We start from the raw sequence: 21,593 nt of genomic DNA on the forward strand, positions 1-21,593 counted from the left end.
CCTGTACTTCCATGAAAACCAGTGGAATTAAAGATCAACTCACTGCTGAAATTTCCAGCTCTGTAGAGAAAAGTATTATATTTGAAGAAAGACATCCTGATACATATAACATACTATGATAAGTAACAATGATGCAGGTAAGAATCAAGCAAGCTTGAGTGAAACAGTCCATGGTTAATGCATAAATTATTAAGACTAATTCCATCCTAAATTCTTTAAAATGTAAACATGGAACTTAGAAAACAAAGACATCTTGAGCCTTGATGAACCATAAGACATGTAAGAGAATTCCAAGAAAAAGTGACATACAGACACAGAGTCATCTCTACCATAGTGATTTTGATAAGGATATGAAATGAGCCACTATATGAGGGAAAAGAGTGGCTGTCAATATGTGTCTTCCCCAAGTAGTATTTGTAGCCTTTTCTGTTTGTATCACAAGAGGTTTCAGGTACCTTCACATCAGACTAGTATCTGTATCGCTATTCTCATTCTAAGTCATGTTGGAATCATCTATTTCCTACTCTACAGTATTCAGCAATGTCTAAATTCTTTTCATGAATGATAATAGTTAAAATTTCATATGTGTTGTTCTCCTCTCACCAGGACAATTCTTGAGAAAGAGCACAGTGTGTGGAATACTACATATAAAGGGATTTCTGCATACCAGGGGTATGTTTCATGTAGGAGACATGAGGGTAAACAGCCAACCAGAACTGACAGTTGTTGAATGACTATCAGAGACTCAGGCATTTTGTATGTTCTTTTAATGATGAAATTTGAGATGCTATATGTGTATTTGCCATTGATCTTTAAATTAAACCAAACTATGGTATAGTGTTTGAAGACTGGTTTCTGTAAGTAGGGCTATTTTTTTGTTGGTCTGTGGTCCTCTATATATTGTTTTGGCTTTGTTACAGATAGCATTTTTATGCTTTCAACTGTATACATTACTGAATCTGAGACATTTAAGAATTTTGACATTTTTGGCCTGGAAGGAACTTTGGATTTTACTCTAAAATAAAATTTTATTATGTATTATTAATATACAACTGAGGGACTGCAAAAGTAAAATATACTATTAGTAATGTACTTTATTCATTTCCTATATGGAATAATTAATTTAAATCCTGATAGATTTTAGGTCCTGGAAGTTTCTACTATTTTAATGTGGTTACATTAAAAAAACATTTAACTGTCAGACATAGGTATATTGAAAACATTTTCCAAATTTTTTTATCTGTAGTATTGCAATTATTTTAAATATAAGAAAAGTCCAGTGTTAAGGCCTATAATGGAACATTTTAAAAAAATGGAACTATTTTTGAAAAATGATGTAACATTCATAGTTTGCAAACTGTTAATAGAAAAATAGTTAATAGTACATTATGAGCAGTTGTCAATAATTTATGTATGTGATGAAATCAATGGATCTGAACGTAATCTGGTTATAGAATATCATCCCATTGAATACTGGAATTGATTTAACTAAGAACAGGAAATGGAACATTTGTTTATTCATTCTAGGCAAATACTTAATAACTACCTAAACTTGCTAGGTATAAAGCTAAGCCCTGGTCGAAGAGGCATTAGGATCAAGCTGGAGATATGTGGGGAAATAAAATCAATGTGCAGAAAAATGACCTCTACCACAAATTGGTCCTATTTCCAAGGTTCAGTGTTTGACCATCACACAATCATTTGGTAAACATAAAGATTTGTAGATGTTGCATGACATGATATATGTAGTACCTGCCCTACAGAATAGGTGTCATAGTAAGTAATTGTTCACTTGAGGTGTGCTTAATCAAGTCAAAAATTGTGAATGGGAATGAATAATTCTGAACAAAGGTTTAGGGATTCATAGCAGAGGGAACTATGCATTAAAATTAATTTTAAAAGCAAGTAGTATTTTAAGGTGAATAAGAATGAAAGGAAATACAGGTAGAAGAAGTTAAGCACATAAAAGGACACGGTGTTTCAGAACATGATGAATTCGAAATGGGAAATGCTGGAAGGGAGGCTAAAAGTGTGTCTGTTGTTGGTAGTCTAAATTTTATCTTCTAGGTAGAGACCACAGACTTATTTTTAAAAGGGTAGTGACATTGGTCTTGTATTTTATAAAGATAAATCTGTAAGCAATGTGAAGGATAAACAAAACAAAAAAGAGAGACTGGCAGCAGGAAAGACAGTGTTGTTTTACATGAATCCAGGAAAGAAATAGCAAAGATTTAATTACAGCAGAGCTAGTGGGCACAAAAGAATGGGACTGAGGTACAGTTGTCTGAGGTGCAATTGAGAATTAAATGATTCTTGTGCTGACTTCTATGAGGATTCTTTTACTGGAAGTTATATTTATTTGTGTTGAGTAGTAAGTAGAAATCATTTGAAAATATGTAGATTTTGGAGAATTTTTGAAAATGAAGTTATGTAGGAAGGTAATATGCATGTGATATGTTTAAGGCATGGTTTTATTTTTAGTATAGATGAGATGAATAAATATTAGAGGAAGTTAATGGGCTCCATTTTAAACATGTGGAATTTGAATTGCCTATGGGACTATCAGGTGGGGTTGTCCAGCAGGCAATCATAAGTGGTTCTGGTGATCAGAAGAGAGGATAGGACACAAGATTAGAGTGTCATCACTGAGTAGGTGTAATTGAAGCCATGGATGTAGTTCAGATTGATCAGGGTTACTGAACAAAGGCCAGGAGAGATTCCTGCTGAATAAGGGAATAAGGGAATTATTTATTCAGTAAGTCAACCAAAAACAATGAGCACCTGCCATAGGCCAGGTTCATTTCTTGGCACTAAGGATATAGCATAAATTTGGCAGTCAAGGTTTTTACAATCTCATGGAGTTAACACTAGAATGGGAGTTTTGGAAGTAGATTATGGAGTATAGGGGGACAGTTGCAAGCAATATGGTCATCTGAAAAGATTTGATAAATTTGAAGGTTGTTGATCTATGGTAACAATTGCTTGGAAATTATGAAGTTGTAGTTGTAGGTTTGAACAATGACTTAATGTTTCCAACTGTTGTATCAAAGATAACTATACTTTTAACAGATCTTAATCTCACTGAGGTATAATTTACATACAATAAAGTGTCCATTTTAATTGTACAAGTTAATGAGTTTTGAAATTTGTGCACGACTGTAACTATCATCACAGTCAAGATGGGAACATTTCCATTACTGTAAAAAGTTCCCTGATATATCTTTCTAGCTTGTTTTCTTCATTTTCCAGTGACTCCAGGCAATCAAGATGTCTTTTTTGTTACTGCAGATTAGTTTTACCTTTTCAGGAACTTCACAAAAATGAAATCATATAGGATATACAGTGTTGTATCTGGGTTCTTTCACTCACTGTAATGTTTTGGAGAATCATCCATGTTGTGTTTGTATATCAGTAGTTCCTTTTATCATTGCTAAACACAGTCCATTGTTTGATATATACCATGAATTGTTTATTAGTTTACCTGTTAATAGACATATGAGTTGTTTTCATTTTGGGGTTATTATGAATAAAGCTGTTCATGTACATTCTTGTACAAGACTGTGCCAGACATGTTTCCAGTTCTTTTGGAAAAATACTTTAGAGTGGAATTGCCTGGGTCACATGGTAAGTGTATAGACAAATTTGTAAGAAACTATAAAATTCTTTTCACTGTGATATGTGGTAATATATAAAAATCCCTACTAGCAATGTCTAAGTCATTGATATGAATAGTCAGACTACTAAGATGGTATCTCATTGCTATTTTAGTTTGTGTTTTACTAATGACCAATAATATGAACTTCTTTTTATGTGTTTATTGTCCAGATATATACCTGTGAATTGTTTACAGGTTTTACCCAGTTTGCAATTGGGAATTTTTTTTTTTCTTATTATAGCTCTAAGAGTTCTTTATATAGTCTGGATACAACTTCTTTACATTGCAGATATTGTTTCCTTGATTTTAATTTGTATTTTCATTTCTTACTGGTGTCTCTTAAAAGTTGAAAAGAAAAATTGAGTTTTGATGAGGTTTAACTTTTCATTATGTCCCACATGGCTGATGACTTTTTGGTTTTATCTAAGAAATTCTGTTTAATTGTAATGTTTGGTCATTTTGAATTTATTTTGCTAAGATTTGTGAGAATGTCTTGCATCTGTACTTATCAGGGATATAGGTCTATAGTTTTTTTTTTTTTAATGTTCTTGTCTTTTGGTATCAGAGTAATGTTGGCATCATAAAACGTGGTTATCATTTCTTCTTCAGTATTTTGTAATAATTTGAGGAGGATAGGTATTAGTTCATCATCAAAGGTTTGGTAGTTAAGCTGTGTGCTTTTGCGTATTTTGGAAGACATCAGTTTCCTTGCTTGTAATTATAATTGTAATTGTTAACAAATTGTCTATTTCTTTCTGGTTCTGTCTTGCAACATTTGATATTATTAGAAATTTGTCAATTTCTTAGGTTATCCAATTTATTGGGGTGATGTTTATAGCAGTCTTATAAGTTTTTCTGTATTTCTGAGGTTTCAGTTGTAACTTTTCTTTCATTTCTAAAACTATTAGCATTTTCTCCCTTTTTTGTTAGTGAATGCAATTAGGTGTTTTTCTTTTTTTGTTTGTCTTTGCTAAGAACTACATTTTTGGTTTCATTGATTTTCTGCACTATATTTTTGATAACTGATTCATTTATTTCCACTCTTAAGTTTTTTTTTTTAATTTCTCTCTTTTTACTGGTTTTGGTTTCATTTGTTGTTCTTGTTTAGTTCCTCAAGTTATAAGGTTAAATTACTTGGTTGAGGTCAACCTTATTTCTTGGTGTAGGCCTGTATTGCTATGTAGTTCCTTCTCATACCTACTTTTATTGTTTCCCGTAGTTTCTGGTAGCTCATGCCTTTGTTTTCATTTGTCTTCAGGTATTTTTAAACTTGTTAAAAAAAAATTATTGGTTTACATACTTACTAGTGTTTTCTAAGTATAGGATTTCCCTCTACCCCGAGATACAGTCAGTGTCGTGCACCTACTACCAAAGCACCCATAGTCTGTCAGCATAATGCACGTGCTCTCTTCTCACTGTTTCCTTTCCTTCCCGCTTTCACTCTGGATGCCTCAGTACATGATGAGCTTTCATGGGGTTAGTTTTTAAGTTTGACTTTCCTGACCCTTTGTTTTCTCCATATTCTACCTGTAAGTGACACAGTCCAGTCTTTCTCCTTCTGATATATTTTGCTAGGTATAATCTCATCCAACTTTATCCATGTTACCACAAATGGTATGAGTTTATCTTATTTGATAGCTGGTCTATATGCTATTGTTTGTCTATAACCACATCGTCTTAATTCACTCACTGGTTTTGGTTGTTTTCCTGTCTTGGTTATTGTAAAGTGTACATGGGAGTGTGAATTTGCTGTTTCTGTATTTTTAGGTATTTTCTGTATTTTTTAGATGCCGAAGAGAAGAACTAGTAGGTTATATGGCAGATACATTTTTAGTCTTTTGAGAAGCCTTCATTCTGTTCTTCATAGCCTATTTTCCAGTCTACATTTCTACCAACAGGGTAAGACAGTTCCTTTTCCTTCACACCCTCATCAGCTTGTGTTGTTTTGGGCCTTTTTGATATGGGTTATTCTAACTGGTGTGAGATAGTACCTCATTGTGGTTTTGACTTGCATTTCCCAGATGATAAGTGATGATGAACATTTTTTCATGTACCTGTTGGCCATCTGTATGTCTCCTTTGGGGACATGCCTATTTAGTTCTTTTGCCCAATTTTTGATTGGGTTATTTGCTTTTATTGAGTTGTATATAGATCTTTGATTTCAGCCCCTTGTCAGATGTATAGCATGAAAATATTTTCTCTCATTCAGTAAGATGTCTTTTCATTTTAGTTTATTTCACTGTGTAAATCTTTTTAGTTTGTTATATCCCAATTTTTGGCTTTTTTTTTTTTTTTTTTGCTGCTGGAGATTAATGCACAAAGATAACGAAAGCTTATGTAATAACAGTGTTTTTGTTTTGCCAGTGTGTTCTCTTATGTATTTTATGATTTCAAGTCTTACATACAAGCCTTTAATCTGTTTTCAGTTAATTTTTTTGTATATGATATAAGATCATGGTCTATTCATTCTTTTGATTGTAGCTGTTCAGTTAATATGTGAGAGTGCTCTTGCCATTTGTCCTTAATGTACTTGTTCTAGCTGTTTGGTTTTTTGATCAGTTCTTTGTGGTGTTGTTCTCCTTGATTAAGAACACCTTTCAACATATGTTGGAGGTATGGTCTAATATTTGAAAATTCCTTCAGTTTCTGTTTATCTGAGAAGAATGCAGATAATTTTCTATCATATGTGTAGGAGAAACTTGTAGGATAGGATAATCTTGACTGGCAGATTTTATCTTAATTTTGATCATTTCATTCATTCTTTTATCTCCTTTCCCTTAGTGTTTATTCAATAAAGTCCAATATAAGCTCCTTGTCAGAGTCCTTCTAAGCCAGCTTCAGTATTTCTTCTTTATCTTGAGTTCTTGGAAGTTGTACTACTATGCACATTGATGTTTATCTCATTTTGTTAAAGTACCCTCTTTTCTTTTTTAGTTTCATAGATTTATATATTTAGTTAGTTTTCCAGGTTTGAGAAGTTTTCCTCTATTATTTTTTTCAAATAATTTCTCTGTTCTTTTCTCTTTCTCTTCCCCTTCTGGGATAACTGCTATTCTTACAATGCCTTTCCTCATTGAGTCATATAAGTGTTTCTTCATTTTTTATTTGTATTTCTCTTCTTTCACCTAAATTCTTTGTGCATTATTATCCTCAAGGTCAGTGACTTGATCTTCCATTTGATCTGTTATGGATCCAGTACTTTTTATATATTTTTTTTGTTTATCAATATTTTTACATCCTGCAACTCCATTATTTTCTTGTTTAAAGCTTCAGTTTCAATCTTGTGTTTGCTAATTTTATTTTTTGGGACATTCATTTGTTTCTCTTGAGGTTTTTTTATCTTTTTGAATTTATTTATCATGGCAATTTTGAAATCTATCTGACATCCTTTCATGTCCCAACGGTTGTGATCTGGAGATTTATTCTCATTCTGTGGTAGAGAATTTTCCTGAGGGCTTAAATTGCCATTTGAAGTCTTTCTCTTACCCATTAGTTACTTTCTGAAAATTAAGGGTATAAAACTTCCCTTTTCCAGAAGATGAGGCTATATGACAGGGAGAGCTAATCTGTTACTGGGTCTGTAATGAGTGGAGGGGACTCTGGGCAACTCTGGAGGTGCTCTTTGCTGGCATTGCATTGACTTGTGTCTGTGCCTGCAATGTTGACTCTTTTCTAGGGTCTCAGACCCAAGTCTCTGCTATTTGTAGGCTGGGTCCTTTGTACCGCCCCAGAGTGAGCCCCTCTGTGCTCCAACTCGGCCATACTATATCTGCTCCTGTAGCTGCCCATACTCAGTAACTCCCAAGAATAAGCTGTACCTTTTGAGCTTTTTTCCTCTTTGTTTTCCACTTGACACTTGACTCTTTCCCCACCTGTCTGACCTCTCACAGCACTGATAACATTTGTCTCTGTTAGACCCTTAACACTTAGCTCTGATTTTTCTGCGTGCAGGTATGAATTTTAGTTTCTGCTCCAACTATCTGTTCCCCCTCTCATCCTTTGTTCTCTTAGGAATTTCTTCACATCTGTTCTCTCATTATCAGTCATTGTTTTGTCACCTGGTGACAGTGAGGTGTTGGCTTTTACCTCCTATTGCAGGGTTTTCCATATTCAATGTCTATTTGGACTTGCACGGTTAATTCTCCCTGAAGCTAAGCAGGGACTTTACTCTGACACCATCCTTCTCTGCATCTCTTTCTGCATTTTTTTCTCTTTGTTTGCTTACTATGGCAAAGTTAAATATGTATCTGATATGGAAAGTTATAGTCTACTTTGTAGTTGGATTCTGGGCAATACTCTCTTCTTAGAATAATGTATTCTCTTGAGCTCTCAAGTTGCCTTGTGTTATATTCTTCCTGTTTGGCATTATAAATTTCTCTGTTTCTTCAAAATTATCTATAGTAGTAACATAGTATGTTAAACTACTTTTACTTTACCTGCAAGTGGTGACTGTGGTTTAATTTATTTTTTTAGTTTTTGACCTGTGCTGGTGGTGGGGTCAGTGGGGAGACCTGGGTTGTTTTTGTGGTGCCAGTGATATCTACCCTTTCTGGGGTTCTAGATCTGAGACAATGCTGTTTAAGCACTTTCAGTTTACTTCACAAGGTCTGCATCTATCTTAAGGGATGGAGGGTACAGATAAGTAGAGAGCACCTTCTTTGTGCCTTACCTATTGTGTAGCACCCCAGCTTTTCTCAGTGGGTTTCCATTCATTCTAGGATGTGTGCCTCCACACTGTTGAACTCCCTCAGGGCCTCTGGTTGAGCCAACAGAGCAATTGTATATGTCCCCCACCCCATCAACAGCCTGCTGGCATTTCTCTCCAGCCACCTCCTGTTCAAGGAACTGTGAATTTCTCCTTCATTTTCTCTGGTGCAGTCTGTGCTGATCTGATGTCTAAGTTGTGTTGCATTTTACCAAGAACTGTGAGACACTCTTAATGTAGTGTCCTCTGGTTAACTATTAGGTGTTCCTCTTGAGAGCGAAGCAAGGAAACTCCTTATCATTCAATGCTTTCTTTTTTTCTGAGCTATGAAACTAAAACTGTGTGAATATGTGATTTGCGTCTTAATGAGCTGCCTCTTTAGACCTTCACTGGCATAGACAGTACAAATTTAAAGTCAGTCAACAAATATTTAGGATTTTATCATTTACATGCTCAACATTTAAAGAATGTAGTTATTTCCTTAACAAGTATTTGATTTGTTAGACAGTTTTTTATTTGTGATCTCTACTAGAAATAAATCTATATTATCATTTTTAGATTTTGTACACCAAGAATAGACATGTAATTTTAAAGTTTATCCCAAGCATAGTTTCCAAAAATGAGAAAAGAAAATTGTAAGTTGAGTCTTAGACTGTATACTTTGATTTCATTCAGTCATTTATCCCTTTGTAGGTATTAATGTGACAAATATTTTGCATGCAGAGTAAAACAGATTACTCACACACCTGAAACACTGGTACATGACAAGGCTTGTTAAATATATGTTTATATTTTAGTTACAAAGCAGTTGATTTTATGAAAAGAATTGAGGAAGAAAGCTGTAAAGAAAATCAATGGTAAATATCCTAATGCAGTAGTCTTAATTATACAGCTTGTCATATCTCTTATTATATTGTTATGAGGTAGTATAATAGTACTAAGACTATCTTATTATTTAATATTAACCATTAGCCAATCATTGTTCTAAGTGTTTTTATGATGAAATTAATTTATTATAAATTAATTCACTTTTTATAAGTATTACTGACCTAATGTAAAATGTATAGTTGACCCAGATAAGTAAGATTATTTACATATTGTCAAGAATCTAAAAAAGTGATTAAATATTTAACATCACCTTAATCTACTTACTAGGAAATATTTATCAAGCAGTACTCTCATGCTTTGCCAAGAACATGCTGTTTTGTGTTTTAACAAAGATTTAGATCTTTCATACAGTTAATATACTGGCTCTGCAAGAGTCAACCATGTTTTAAATATCCTCAGCTATGGTGTTAAACCTTCCATTTGTGTGCCCCTTACTGTCTATTTCCCTGTGCACATCTCTACGTGTTAGCTACAGTGGCATCCCTACCTCCTACTGCAAACTAGACCTGTGGTTAATGAACTGAAGGTGGGCTAGTCAAATAATATGATTTCTGGACACAGTGATTGTGTTACGGACACATATGATTGTGCAGGCCTTATCTTTCCTTCATGATCTAAGGACCAACTTCTTTAGACGTGTGTCTTTTTAATACTCTCCTCATTTTTTGTTTCACCCAAGGGAGTTACCATTAAAAACATCTGACAGACAAGAAGTTAACCAGTTCCCTGCTGAGTTTGTAAAATATTTAGTAGTTCTGCAACATCAAGGAAGTTCAGCTCTGCAGGAAACAGTTTAATTCAACTTTTTTTTGGGAAGTAGGGGGTAGGGAATGTTCACTTAGATGGAAATGAAAAAAATTAGCATATCTACCTTTGTATGTAAATTATTCTAAGACATAGTATTTGTCTTTATTTCTTAATTGAAGATATTTATGGTGTTTCTTCAGGATAAAGAAATCTCTAGACTAGTAAAATCAGTGTCAGAATGCACAATTATAGCATTTCATTTTGGTGTATATTATTACAAATCAAAGTAGGAAACTTCAAAATGAAAACAAGTTTGTAAGCTTCAAGGGAAGCCACATTGTTTAATTTTTATATGTTTGTATATGTATATATTGAAATTTTTGATCTATATTTTATTTTTTTTTTAAAGATTTATTTATTTATTCATACAGAACTGGGGTACAGGCCAGAGATGTGGAGGGTGATAGGAGCGGGGAGCAGAACAGGCAGATCAACGAAGTACACTGCTGAGGGGAGTAGCGGGCAGGTCAGGAGAGGTCTGCCGCACCATGTGGTCACCTCTGGGGCAGGCGGGATCGAACTCGTGGAAGTGGCTTTAGCTTCTTAATGCTGTGCTTTAATCTGCTGCTCCACCAGGGAGGGCCTGATCTATATTTTAATGGAATAGTTTTTGTAAATCAATGAGAAAGAAACAAAATGCCAACTTAGAGAGGTTGATGGTATTGTACATTTACAGTAAGTGCTACCACATTTAAAAAAAATCAAGATAAGTTGCTTATGTTTTATAGTACCAAAGAAGATAAAGAGATACAATTTATAAATAATACATCTTATAGTAAACATAGAATATTTAAAAAAAAACAAGATTAAAGTTATCTTGGTCTACTTTTCCTTAATAAAGGTCAGTGTCCTTTGACATTGTATATTGGAAGTTAGGGCCACATATGTAGAAATACACTGTTGTGGCAGAAATATGTTGTCTTGTCAACTCTAAAGATTTGTGTATTACAGAATGTAATAGAATTTTATTACCCTAGTTATTTCAGGCCAGTGTTTCCACTAAGATTCCAGTTTCTGCTGATGCTTTGAGTTTTTTCTTTTCTTTTTTCTTCTTGAAACTTCCTAAATAACCTTATGTTTTTATGTCCAAGAAGGAACTATAGGATTGAAGAGAATCATATTAAACCTGCTTTTCCCCCTCATTTTACATTTCTTTTGTCTATTTTTTTGAGGTGGCATTGGTTGAAAACACTGTAAATATTTTAGGAGTACAGTTTTATACTTCTCCAAACTTACATTATCATACCACATCTTTCACCAAAGTACAACTCTTACCACAGTCCACTGGACTCTCTCCACTCTGTCTCACCCCAGCTTTCCCTCTGGTAGCCTCGGTTCTGTAGTCAGGATCCATGAGTTTGTTTTGTCTGTTCCTTTATTTTGTTTCTTTATGTATCACATATAAGTGAAAATCATTTGGTATTTACCTCTTTCCTTCTGACTTATTTTAAAAACTTAGCATAATTCCCTCCAATTCCAAATGGTGGTAAATGGTAAGAGTACCTTTTTTAAAATAGCTGAATAGTATTTCATTACGTATATATACCACATCTTTATCTAATCATCCATTGACAGGAATTTAGGTTGTTTATATAACTTGGCTATTATACAATACTCCTGCATAGAAGAGGAGTATATATAACTTTTTGGATTAGGTTTTATGTCCTAAGTTGGATACCTAAGAGAAGAATTGCTGAATCATATGGTAGATCTGTTTTTAATACTTTTAGAAATCTTTCAACTGTTTAATCTATAGAGGCCAAATTAGTGTGCATTCCCGGTTTTTCTGTCTTACACTCTCTCTAACACTTGTTTTTGGTCCTTTTGATAATGAGCCATTCTCACAGTTGTCAGACATGATTTTATGAGTGATTAATCAGATTGCTAAGTGTGACTCTTGAGACTATGATACTACTTTTCATGTAGTTCAAAACTATATCCTTAAAGCAATAGTTTATGTATTTTCCACATATTCGTGTGTGGCTTATTGGACAACCTCATTGTAGTAGCAATATATGTATAGGCTTATATAAATTCTATATGCACAACATATACATCAATATAGTATATATTTGTGTGTATGTATGTATGCATGCATATATAGAGAGTGATTTTATGTATTTCTTTCACTGCCTTTCTCCATGTTTGGTCAAATATTCCATTCATGTTCCTTTATGATATCTTTAGTAAATTCCATAGTTTTCAGGTTACCTTTAGTTTCTGAACATCTTGTCCAGTTCACTATAAAACTCCAAGCTCATATCCCCTATTACAAGATAATCATTCTGACTTAAGGAGGGGGGGGTATACACTGAGTTCTTTTTTTCTTCTTCTCATCTTCAGCTTTGAATGTCATTGGTCAGTAGGTAGGGACTTGACGTGCTTCTGAGAGACATCTCCTTGCTCTACTTGTATTATGGCATTATTCCTCTGGTGTGTGCAGGCTTAGAGCAGGGACATGAGTAGCTTGGTTTTTTCACTGCTGATTTCCAAGTTGATGATGTTCACAATTTCTGTGCAGCAAATTTAGTTTCTCCCAATTTCCTCTTCCCTGAGAGGCAGTCATCTTTGGATATTAGCAGTGATCCATGCCCCTGTTAACTCTCTTGGTAGGTGTCACTTTGGCTGTCCTAAATCGCCCCTAGATTTCTGCTAAGATTCTCTTTCATTCTCTCCAAGCTCCAAGGAGATCTAAGGTGAGTGTCTCCTTTACCCCTTTTGTTTTCAGGTGCACTGTGTGTCTGTGGCTCCTTCAGCAAGTGCTCATATTTCTTCAAACTATATTTTAATATACTTCCACATGCCTCAGATATTAGGATGTACATCAGATGCAGTGAAGATTTCAGAGTGAGCCTGCAGGTTCAGTTGTCAGCAAGCCTACTACCAGGGAACAGTACCTACTGCCAGAAGGTTCTCCTTGTACTCTATCATCTGTTTTCTGAGAGATACTCTACTCGCTGGAAATACTGTATTTTTCATAAAACTGACAATTAAGCTGGTTCCTTCCCGTTCACTTCACCCTCCCTAGTTCCTCTCTGTATTCTTTATGGTTGGACCATTTCTGCTAGCTCTTAGTAAGGGGTGGGTATAGGAAATAGAATTAGTTCTTATTTTTGGCAGCTCATTAAAGCTTCTTATGTAGTCTGTGGGTCCTGGCATCTATTCGGGGGCAGTAAGTGAAATTCATTTGGGATTAGGTTCTTTTGTGAGCAGTAAGTGACTTACATAAAATAAGTATTTATTCTTTTCTCACATAAAGGTCTTTAAGTTTGTGGTTTAGGGTTATTATGATGAGGTTGCCAGGGACTCAGTTTCCTTCCAACTCACACCTCTACCATCTTTTAAATTTCGACTTTTGTCCTCGTGGTTGGAGATTGTAATATCTGTATTCTACGTCTGAAAATTGAGTAAAGAAGAACAAAAGGCACACACCTAAAATATCTTAAGGGGATTAAGGCTACTGGAAGGAGAGGAAATACAGGAGGGAGAGAGAGCCCGTTTAACTGTGGTAGAAGATTGGAGGTTGGGTGGTGGGCATGGTGTGATGAATACATTGGTAGAGATGTGAACTCTACCCCTAAAACTTATCCACAGTGCTGTAAATCAAGGTTACCTCAATAAAAAATTTAAAAAAATTCTAGAACACTGTCACAGAATTTTTTCATTTGTATTCTGTTAGTCATATCACTCATCTCAGTTATAAGGGGCCCTGGGAAATTTTATCTTTATTCTGAGCATGTACATAGCTAATTGCTTTGGGAGAACATTGAAGGACAGTTATGATTTAATCATGTTCACTGTATGCTATGAAATTTTCTTTGGAATTGTGAATAACTAGTACCTTTACATTTATCTTTGTATGTGAGTTATCCACTAATTTAGATTATCTGTAAGATGCATAGTGTTGCCTAGGATACTTGTAGTTTCATTGTGCATTGTATATAGTTATATGTTGTGAATTTTGTGAAATTCTGACCTAATTTTCATTTCTATAGAAGAAAAAATAGTATTGTAATAAGTTTGCTAACATAAAAACTTCTTTATTCAATTTAGGCATTTAGGAGAGTGTCAAGTCTTTCATATAGACCAGATGTCAAAGGATGATTATATATTAAAGAGTCTTATTATAGTGTCTTATTATATTGTCTTATAGTGATATATATAATATATTAACATTATATATTATAATATATAATATATTGACATATATTATAACATATATATATGTCTTATTATACTGGGGTATCAGACATAATATTTAACTGTACCATAAATGGTTGTGTCGCTATTTATTGGCTTTTGCATAAAAGTGTGACAAGTCTAATTTCCCCTATCATAGTTATTGCATAGTAAACACTTCCACATTGTTGAACTCACATACATTGAATCACCTTTAACTGCACAATTTAGTTGTATTGTACAGTTTTGTCAATTCCTCCCGCCCCCAAAGTTAACTTGGAAAAAATAGACCAAAATCTTTACAGTACATTGTAAACAAGGCTTTTATATTGATTTCCCTATCTTCTGGGAAACTGATGGTCAATTTTAACTTTCTGGGTTTAAAAAGTTGGATTATTAAATCATCAGACTGGGATTCATATTATTGTCATTTTTTTAATTAGATCCATTTCTATATAAACATTTATATTAATTTATCACAGAAGCAGTGTGTTTTTTTACTTTATGAACTAATGGTTAAAATAAGTACTACTTACAAAAAACTTTTGAGACTAGATAAATGGAAAGGTATAAATTTTCTCAGTGGGAAAATGGATTCACACTTCCCCCATATAACCTATCTCTGACATGGTATGTCTTACATGTGGTTTTAATAATGATTGGCTGGATTTAACGAAGATAAATAATACAGTAATTTAATTTTGGTCTGCACATTGCAAATCATTTTGGTTTAATTCAATTTAATTGTAGTGTCAAAGTTTCAAGTAGAACATGGTGTAGGAATATACATATATTTAACAGTGGTTTTATAGGACTCTAATGCAGAAATACAAGAATGTCACCACCAATTAAGTAATAGTCACACATGCATAGAGTCAAAAATGTGAGAAAATTCAAGTTGAAAGGTTCCATTAGAATCAAATGAACTTTGACTTATGCTTAACCTTACCCTTGAGTCCATTATAAGTAATGCATAATGATCTAGTATGAAAAGTTGGACTTTAAAAATAGGTGTAACATTTAGTTGTGAATTTGCTTACTAGCTGCAGTAACATGAAGCACTTTGTATAACCATTTCCTTAAACTCTTTTTTAAAACTTCAATAGAAGTTTTTAAAATTGAATTGATAAGGTTTTAAAAATTAAAGTGTATTCTGCATAAGTTATTTGAATTTTTCTTGAACTCTAGACTCTTTGAAAAGGACCTGTTGCATCTGGCTCCCTCTTGCAAGTGGTGTTCAGCAGATTGCGTGTGTTCTGTTATAGGTTCACTACTGTGATAGACAAAGTGGCAAAGAGTGTGTGACCTGTCTGACATTAGCCCCTGTGCAGATGACTTTCCATGCTATTGGAAGCTCCATTGAAGCCAGCCATGACCAGGTATAATATGCCACTGCCATTTTGCTATATATGGCTCAGCTAAGAAATCAGCCCATCAGAAGCTGTATGCACACACACGCTTTGCTTTCCCTTATGTGATATCTCCTAGCACTGTTTGGTAGACTTTTGAAAAATCAAAATTTTTGTGTTGAAAACTACTATCTTAGGACATTTGAATTATTTCATACTTCTAGTTTTTATTCACTAATAAATTTATGCTTAATGGATCATTATGATATATCCATTATTACATATATATTATAAGGAAGAAAAAGTTGCCCTATAAGCTTTTCTATTTTAATAATTATGTATAGGAATGAGAGTAAAAAAAAAAAAAAACAACAACAGAGCAGATAATGCTGGGGTGCCACTATAATATTGTCATCTAGTACTGTCGAAGGGAATTTGGTAATATAGAATATATAACATAACTGAATTGTTAGCACCATCACCAGTAAATTTAGTAGAATTTCTAAAAGAAAATACAGGTAAAATACAGTTCTGCAGTTCCTATATTCTGAAATGTATACTATATCCTTTATAGATAGATTTCTAAGTTGAATACTTTTGTATTCTCTCCTTCAGTAGTCGTTCATTAGTGAGTTGTTCACTAGTCCTTCACTGTGAGAACTGCCTGCTATCTTTTTTTGACCAAGTAGAGCTTTTTTTTTTTTAAAGAGTTATTAATTTTTGCATAAAGTACTGGGGTACAGGCCAGAGGTACAGGGGTGGTGAGAGGATTCACTAGAAAAAGAGCGGGGAGCAGAACAGGCAGATCTACGAAGTACACTGCTGAGGGGAGCAATGGATGGGCCAGGAGAAGTCTGCTGCACCATGTGGATCACCTCCAGGGTGGGGATCAAACTTGCACTGAAGCAGTTGCTGTCAGCATCCATTGCTGCGTCCTAACCCATTGTGCCACCAGGGAGGGCCCCCAAGTAGAGCTTTTTATAACAATGTTATTCATTATTTGTCTTTTAAAATCAATCACTAAGTAACTTATTTTTTAAGAATTAGTGGCTTTATATCAGCAACCCACTCACTTCATAAGACATATATGTCATTATTTTATTTATGTAAACATGCATTTCTAAGAAGACTGTGCATGCTGTGAAGTCTAGCTTCCTCATCCATAGGATGCCAGTTTCGGAGCTCAGAGCAGACATGTAGGATCTTTCTCCTCCAGAATGTGTGGATAGGCCCTTTACAGTGTCAGTACCAGACTTTTACTAACATGTGCCACATTGGTTTGTGAAATTAAAATCAGTGGAGACCCTGTGAGACTCAGGAGAAAATGTTATTTTACTGGGGATACCATTAAAGAGAATTTCCAGCATTATTTTTAATTTTAGAGTTTTATTTCTAAAATCTGAAAAGTATAGGTTATCAATAAGCATATTTCATTGCTTAGACAGCAATTTAAGAATCTGTAAGATAACACATTTTTCAATTAAAATAATGATCAGATTAGACAACTGTATGACTAACCAATTGTGCTTTCTAAATGAACCATTCATAAATAGAGCAGTTATAACCCAGTTTCACATCCTGACCATTTCCCAATAAATTTGAAGATAATTCTGATAATATTTTTGTCCTTCTGCTTAGGTAGTACCCTTGCTTGGAGAGAATAAAATAACATAATGATGTATATACTCAAACACATGAACCATTGTCCAGCTCAAACAAAACTTAGCAAAATATTCATGAAGATACATCTTTCTAGGTTCTGACATTTCTGACATAGACAGTTTCCCATTGTTACTAGTTCCCTTCATTATCTGATGAGATATTCTGCTATTCAGGAAAAAGCAACTAACTGGTGAGAAAATCTGACTTTTAGGAACTAAATATGGTATAAATTAGCCATAGTTATTTGGATAGATCCTATGCTCTCATTGGGAGTCTGTTTCCTGGAATGTTCAATGACAGAGGTGGTTAGATGACTTAATGAGATCCATTTCAGTGTGATAATTTTATAATTCTATAACTTATCTCCCTGCTTTGGTTCAGTGAGCCCAACTAACAGTAAACAGTTAATAAATAGCATCTGATCTGGAAAGCAGCTTAGCTATCATTCCAGTATGTTTCAGGTTTTGCAAGGACACATACTTAATTGCAGAAGAGAATGCAGGAAGGACTGAGGGACTAATAAACTAGTTTACAGGAACTAGTTTAGATTGGCCGTTAAATGTTTTTTTCACCCATTAATTTGTAAATACTAGTAATCAGGAAAATATTTGAAAGAAAAAAAAAGGAGAATTTCCTTCATAAAACTGTGATTTTGCTCTATGCTAGGTGCTGATAATACATGATGAGAGGGTTTAGACTTGGTTCTTGCTCTTACAGAGCTTATAGTGTAGCAGTTTTACCCTTTGAAGTTTGGCAAGAAGTCTACCTATCACTCTTCTTTATCTCTGTATCCATGCATGGCAGAAACAAATGGCAAGAGAAGTATGAGATAACTGTCCTGCAAAAGTCTTGCAGTAGGCTGGATGAAGAAATGAAAGAGTGTCTCAGAAACCCATACACCTGAGAAGAGCAAACCCCTGGTAGCAGAAATAGCTTGTTGCTATAAAAGCACTGGACTGATATTGGATCCAGATTTGTCAGGAACTAGTTTGGGATCTTATCTCTTCACCACTTGGAACTTGGTTTCTTTATGAGTAATTAATGAGGTGGTTCAGACTTGGTGCCAAGTCTGTATGCCAAGATAGTCAAGTCCTGAGCTTCCGTTAGCTCATATGGAATGGGCTAACTGGAAACTGACTATGTCAGAAATTAGAAAATAGGTGCCTCATCCTCAAGACATATTATTGCTTCCCACAAAAAGTTGTTATACCAGACAAATCTATAGTAACTACAGTGTAATTGGAAGCTTCCCCCCTCAAAGTGTGCAGTATATAGCCTGCACACCTGTACACAGAAGGTCAGTTGATGGTAAGTGAATAAAGATTTTTTTTATGTTAAAGCAAATGCAACTGCATTAGGATGACTTTATATGAAATTTTTAGATGAGAGGTTTTCAGGAAATGTGTTGATAATTGTTGGATGAATGTAGGGATGGATAAATGAATAGAGCTGTAACTGCTAATGACCGTCCTGCACATCAAACTCAACTTTGATGACCTCAGAGGTGGCAAGTAAGGGTGGTGGTGTGATCAGCATTCTTTTCCTGTATTGGGGTAATTGAGCAATTTGAGGAAAGGAAATACATTAACTTTACATCCGTTGGCTTTTCTTCGTTATGTTGCCATTACCATTTCCTCATCTTGAACATGTATTTAAGCAAAAGGTATGACTTTCCCATACTATAAACATGAACTTGATTTCAAAAATTGGTAAGGTTGGACTACTAAATGCTTTCAACCACTAATTTGTAAATATTCTTAATCAGGAAAACATTTTAAGGCAAGAAAAATTATGAGAATTAAAAAACATTTTCTATTCCTAACTCATTTGAATCAGTGCCACAGGGAAAACAAAGTAAAATTTAGAAACTGAGGCTGTTCCTATCTGTGTGGAAAATGAAGGTAAGAAATTAAAGTGTTATTGTCCTTGAACCGTGATAACTTATCTTTTCACTTTTAAAATTTAACTTAAGGAATCCAAGAAAGTGGAAACTGTGTCATACAATGCATTCACTTACTGTATTTAAGAGTAACAAAACAGGAACTGTTCATTGAAATTTCTCTATCAGAGGTCAATCTAGATTATCAAAATGGTTTAGATAGATTCATTATCATCCATCCAAGTGTATGGAGCTCTTAATTCTCCCACTCCCCTCCTAAGCCTACTCCTTCCTTCTGCCTGTCTTTTCCTTTATCCACTCTCGAAAATGGCACCACCAACTACTTAGATGCTCTTACTAAGCAACTTGGAGCTTCTCCTGTCTCTGTTCCCTTCACGAACTACACCCAATTCAGCATCTCTTCTCCTATACTAGATTTCTGACCACTTTTCACCAACTGTACAACTATAATCGTATCTAAGCTGATTTCCTTGTTTCTGCTTTTTTTTGTCTGTAGCTTCCGATCGGCAGCCAAAATTATTTATTAGTCAATTAGATTATATCACTCAGCTACTCAAAATCTTCCCATCAAACTGACAGTAAATCCCAAATTTCTGTTATGACATACCAGTCCTTTGTGATTGGGCCACTTCACCCTTCTAATTTCAGTTCCCAACTCGTTCCTACTCACTCACTGCTAGTTTTATATGCCTTGTTACCATGTCATCATGGTAGATGAAAGAAACCAGACTTAAAAATGTACTATGGATTTGCTTGGTGTTTTAGTAAAGGTAAAATATAGGAGTGGAAAATTGATTTGTGGTTGCCAGTGACTGAGGGTTTGGAGAGGGAACCACTACATATTATCATGAGGGGACTTGGCAGGGGCAGAATGGAGGGTGGAGGGCGCAGATTGCTGAAAATGTGCTAGAACTTGATGGTGGTAGAAAAGTTACTATACCTTGGTGAAATTTTCAGAATTGTACACAGATTCACCTCAGTAAACATAACTTAAAAAAAAAAGTGCCAGATTCATTCTTTTATCACTTACTTACTCATATGGTATTGACCCCAAGGAAATGTGCAAGGGTGAATCCCCTTTCCTATGTTATTTGAGTGTGCTGGATCCATCTTGGAATGCATGAAACTTAACATATAACCTGGCTTAGCACTCCTCTGAATGCAGTGGTTGGTTATGGCCTGCTTCAGAATAATAATTATCAGTCTCCAAATAGCCTGCCCCTGTCAGACTTAAAAAAAAAAAAAAAAAAGAAAAGAACGTGTGGGGGCGGGTCTGTAGGCTAGTCTTTCCATTCTGGACTTTTGTCCAGTCTGTGGGCAATTCAGCCTAATGTTTGCCTGGAGGACCCCTTGGTTGTAGGTGAGAATATTCTTTTGGTAATCACAACAAATATGAATTATAAATTAACAGTTTATAATAAATAATTGTCCAGATAAAAAAGCATAATTTAAATTTTCAAATATTGAATACTTTTATAAACAAACATTTGTTAACTGAGTGGCTGGCTGTGTGAGAATTCTACATTAGAAGCTAGAGCTTACACAGGTAATTTAAGATCCTTATAAACTGCTAACTAATTTATTGTAGTCTTCAGTAAGCCAATCATGTGAAAATTTGTATCTATAGGTTATATAATGGTTTCAGTGAAAAAGTGGTTACCCTTACTTATATAAGTTGAGTAAAAAAAACATTTATTTTTAATTTTGAGCTAGTGAGCAAACTATTTTTCGGTACATCTTGTTTAGAAATTCAATTTATGTTGGTTAGTGTGTGTTATTAAAAGCAAAATCTTTGTAGTAGTAAAGGACTTTTAGGATTTTCTAACGTGGCATAACTAACACTGTTCTCTTTCCTGCTGGGTTGACACCCTTTCTATTAAACTATTATCACTCTTAGATGTTACTGAGTACTCTTTCTCTTAGTTAGGTAATTACATCAGTCACCTTCTAGTTACAGCCTCAAAGTCATAAACTTCCTTCCTTCTCTTTGTACTTCTTATTTAGGCATCTTCATTTAGATCACATTGCCAATCTCACCAATACTTGATCAACAGGTATAGGTTAATGCACTGTAGCTTTATTGCTAGTCAGTAGTGTTACCACTGTCTACCTTATTTTAAATTACCTTCAGAACTCAGCTTATTATAAATAAAGGAATGAGCTAATAAGTAAGCCATCTAACTAGACATTAAGCCAGTGAAGCATAGCATGGACATTAATATTTTCTGTAATTGTTTAGTCAAAACAAAGAGATTTTAAATAGCATAAAAGACAGTTTGTATTTCATACTTAGAATAGATCAAAATTTTACAAGGGAAAAGGGACAAAAGTCAAATTTATATGCTAGATATTATTCCAGGCTCTTTGTGTCCTATTTATTCTATTATAGCTGTGAGATGTAATAATAACATTTTGTATTTGCTTCATTTGCCACATTGTCTTTAACAC

The 21,593-nt window shown here is 34.4% G+C and overlaps 1 protein-coding gene across 4 annotated transcripts in view; it reads left to right on the top strand.

Moving 5' to 3' along the window:
- Nucleotides 1-21,593, top strand: part of STAU2 (staufen double-stranded RNA binding protein 2) — a 229,572-nt gene that overhangs the window by 123,981 nt on the left and 83,998 nt on the right. For 2 of the 4 annotated variants that reach the window (XM_012723014.1, XM_012723013.1), the window contains exon 12: nt 15,500-15,613. The exons of the other annotated variants lie outside the window; for them this stretch is intronic. In XM_012723014.1, the coding sequence (XP_012578468.1) occupies nt 15,500-15,613 (114 nt within the window). The remainder of the gene's footprint in view (nt 1-15,499; nt 15,614-21,593) is intronic. 4 annotated transcript variants of the gene reach the window in all.

The sequence above is a fragment of the Condylura cristata genome, unplaced genomic scaffold, assembly GCF_000260355.1.
Source record: "Condylura cristata isolate star-nosed mole 26May11 unplaced genomic scaffold, ConCri1.0 scaffold00009, whole genome shotgun sequence".
In the NCBI taxonomy this organism is placed as follows: Eukaryota; Metazoa; Chordata; class Mammalia; order Eulipotyphla; family Talpidae; genus Condylura; species Condylura cristata.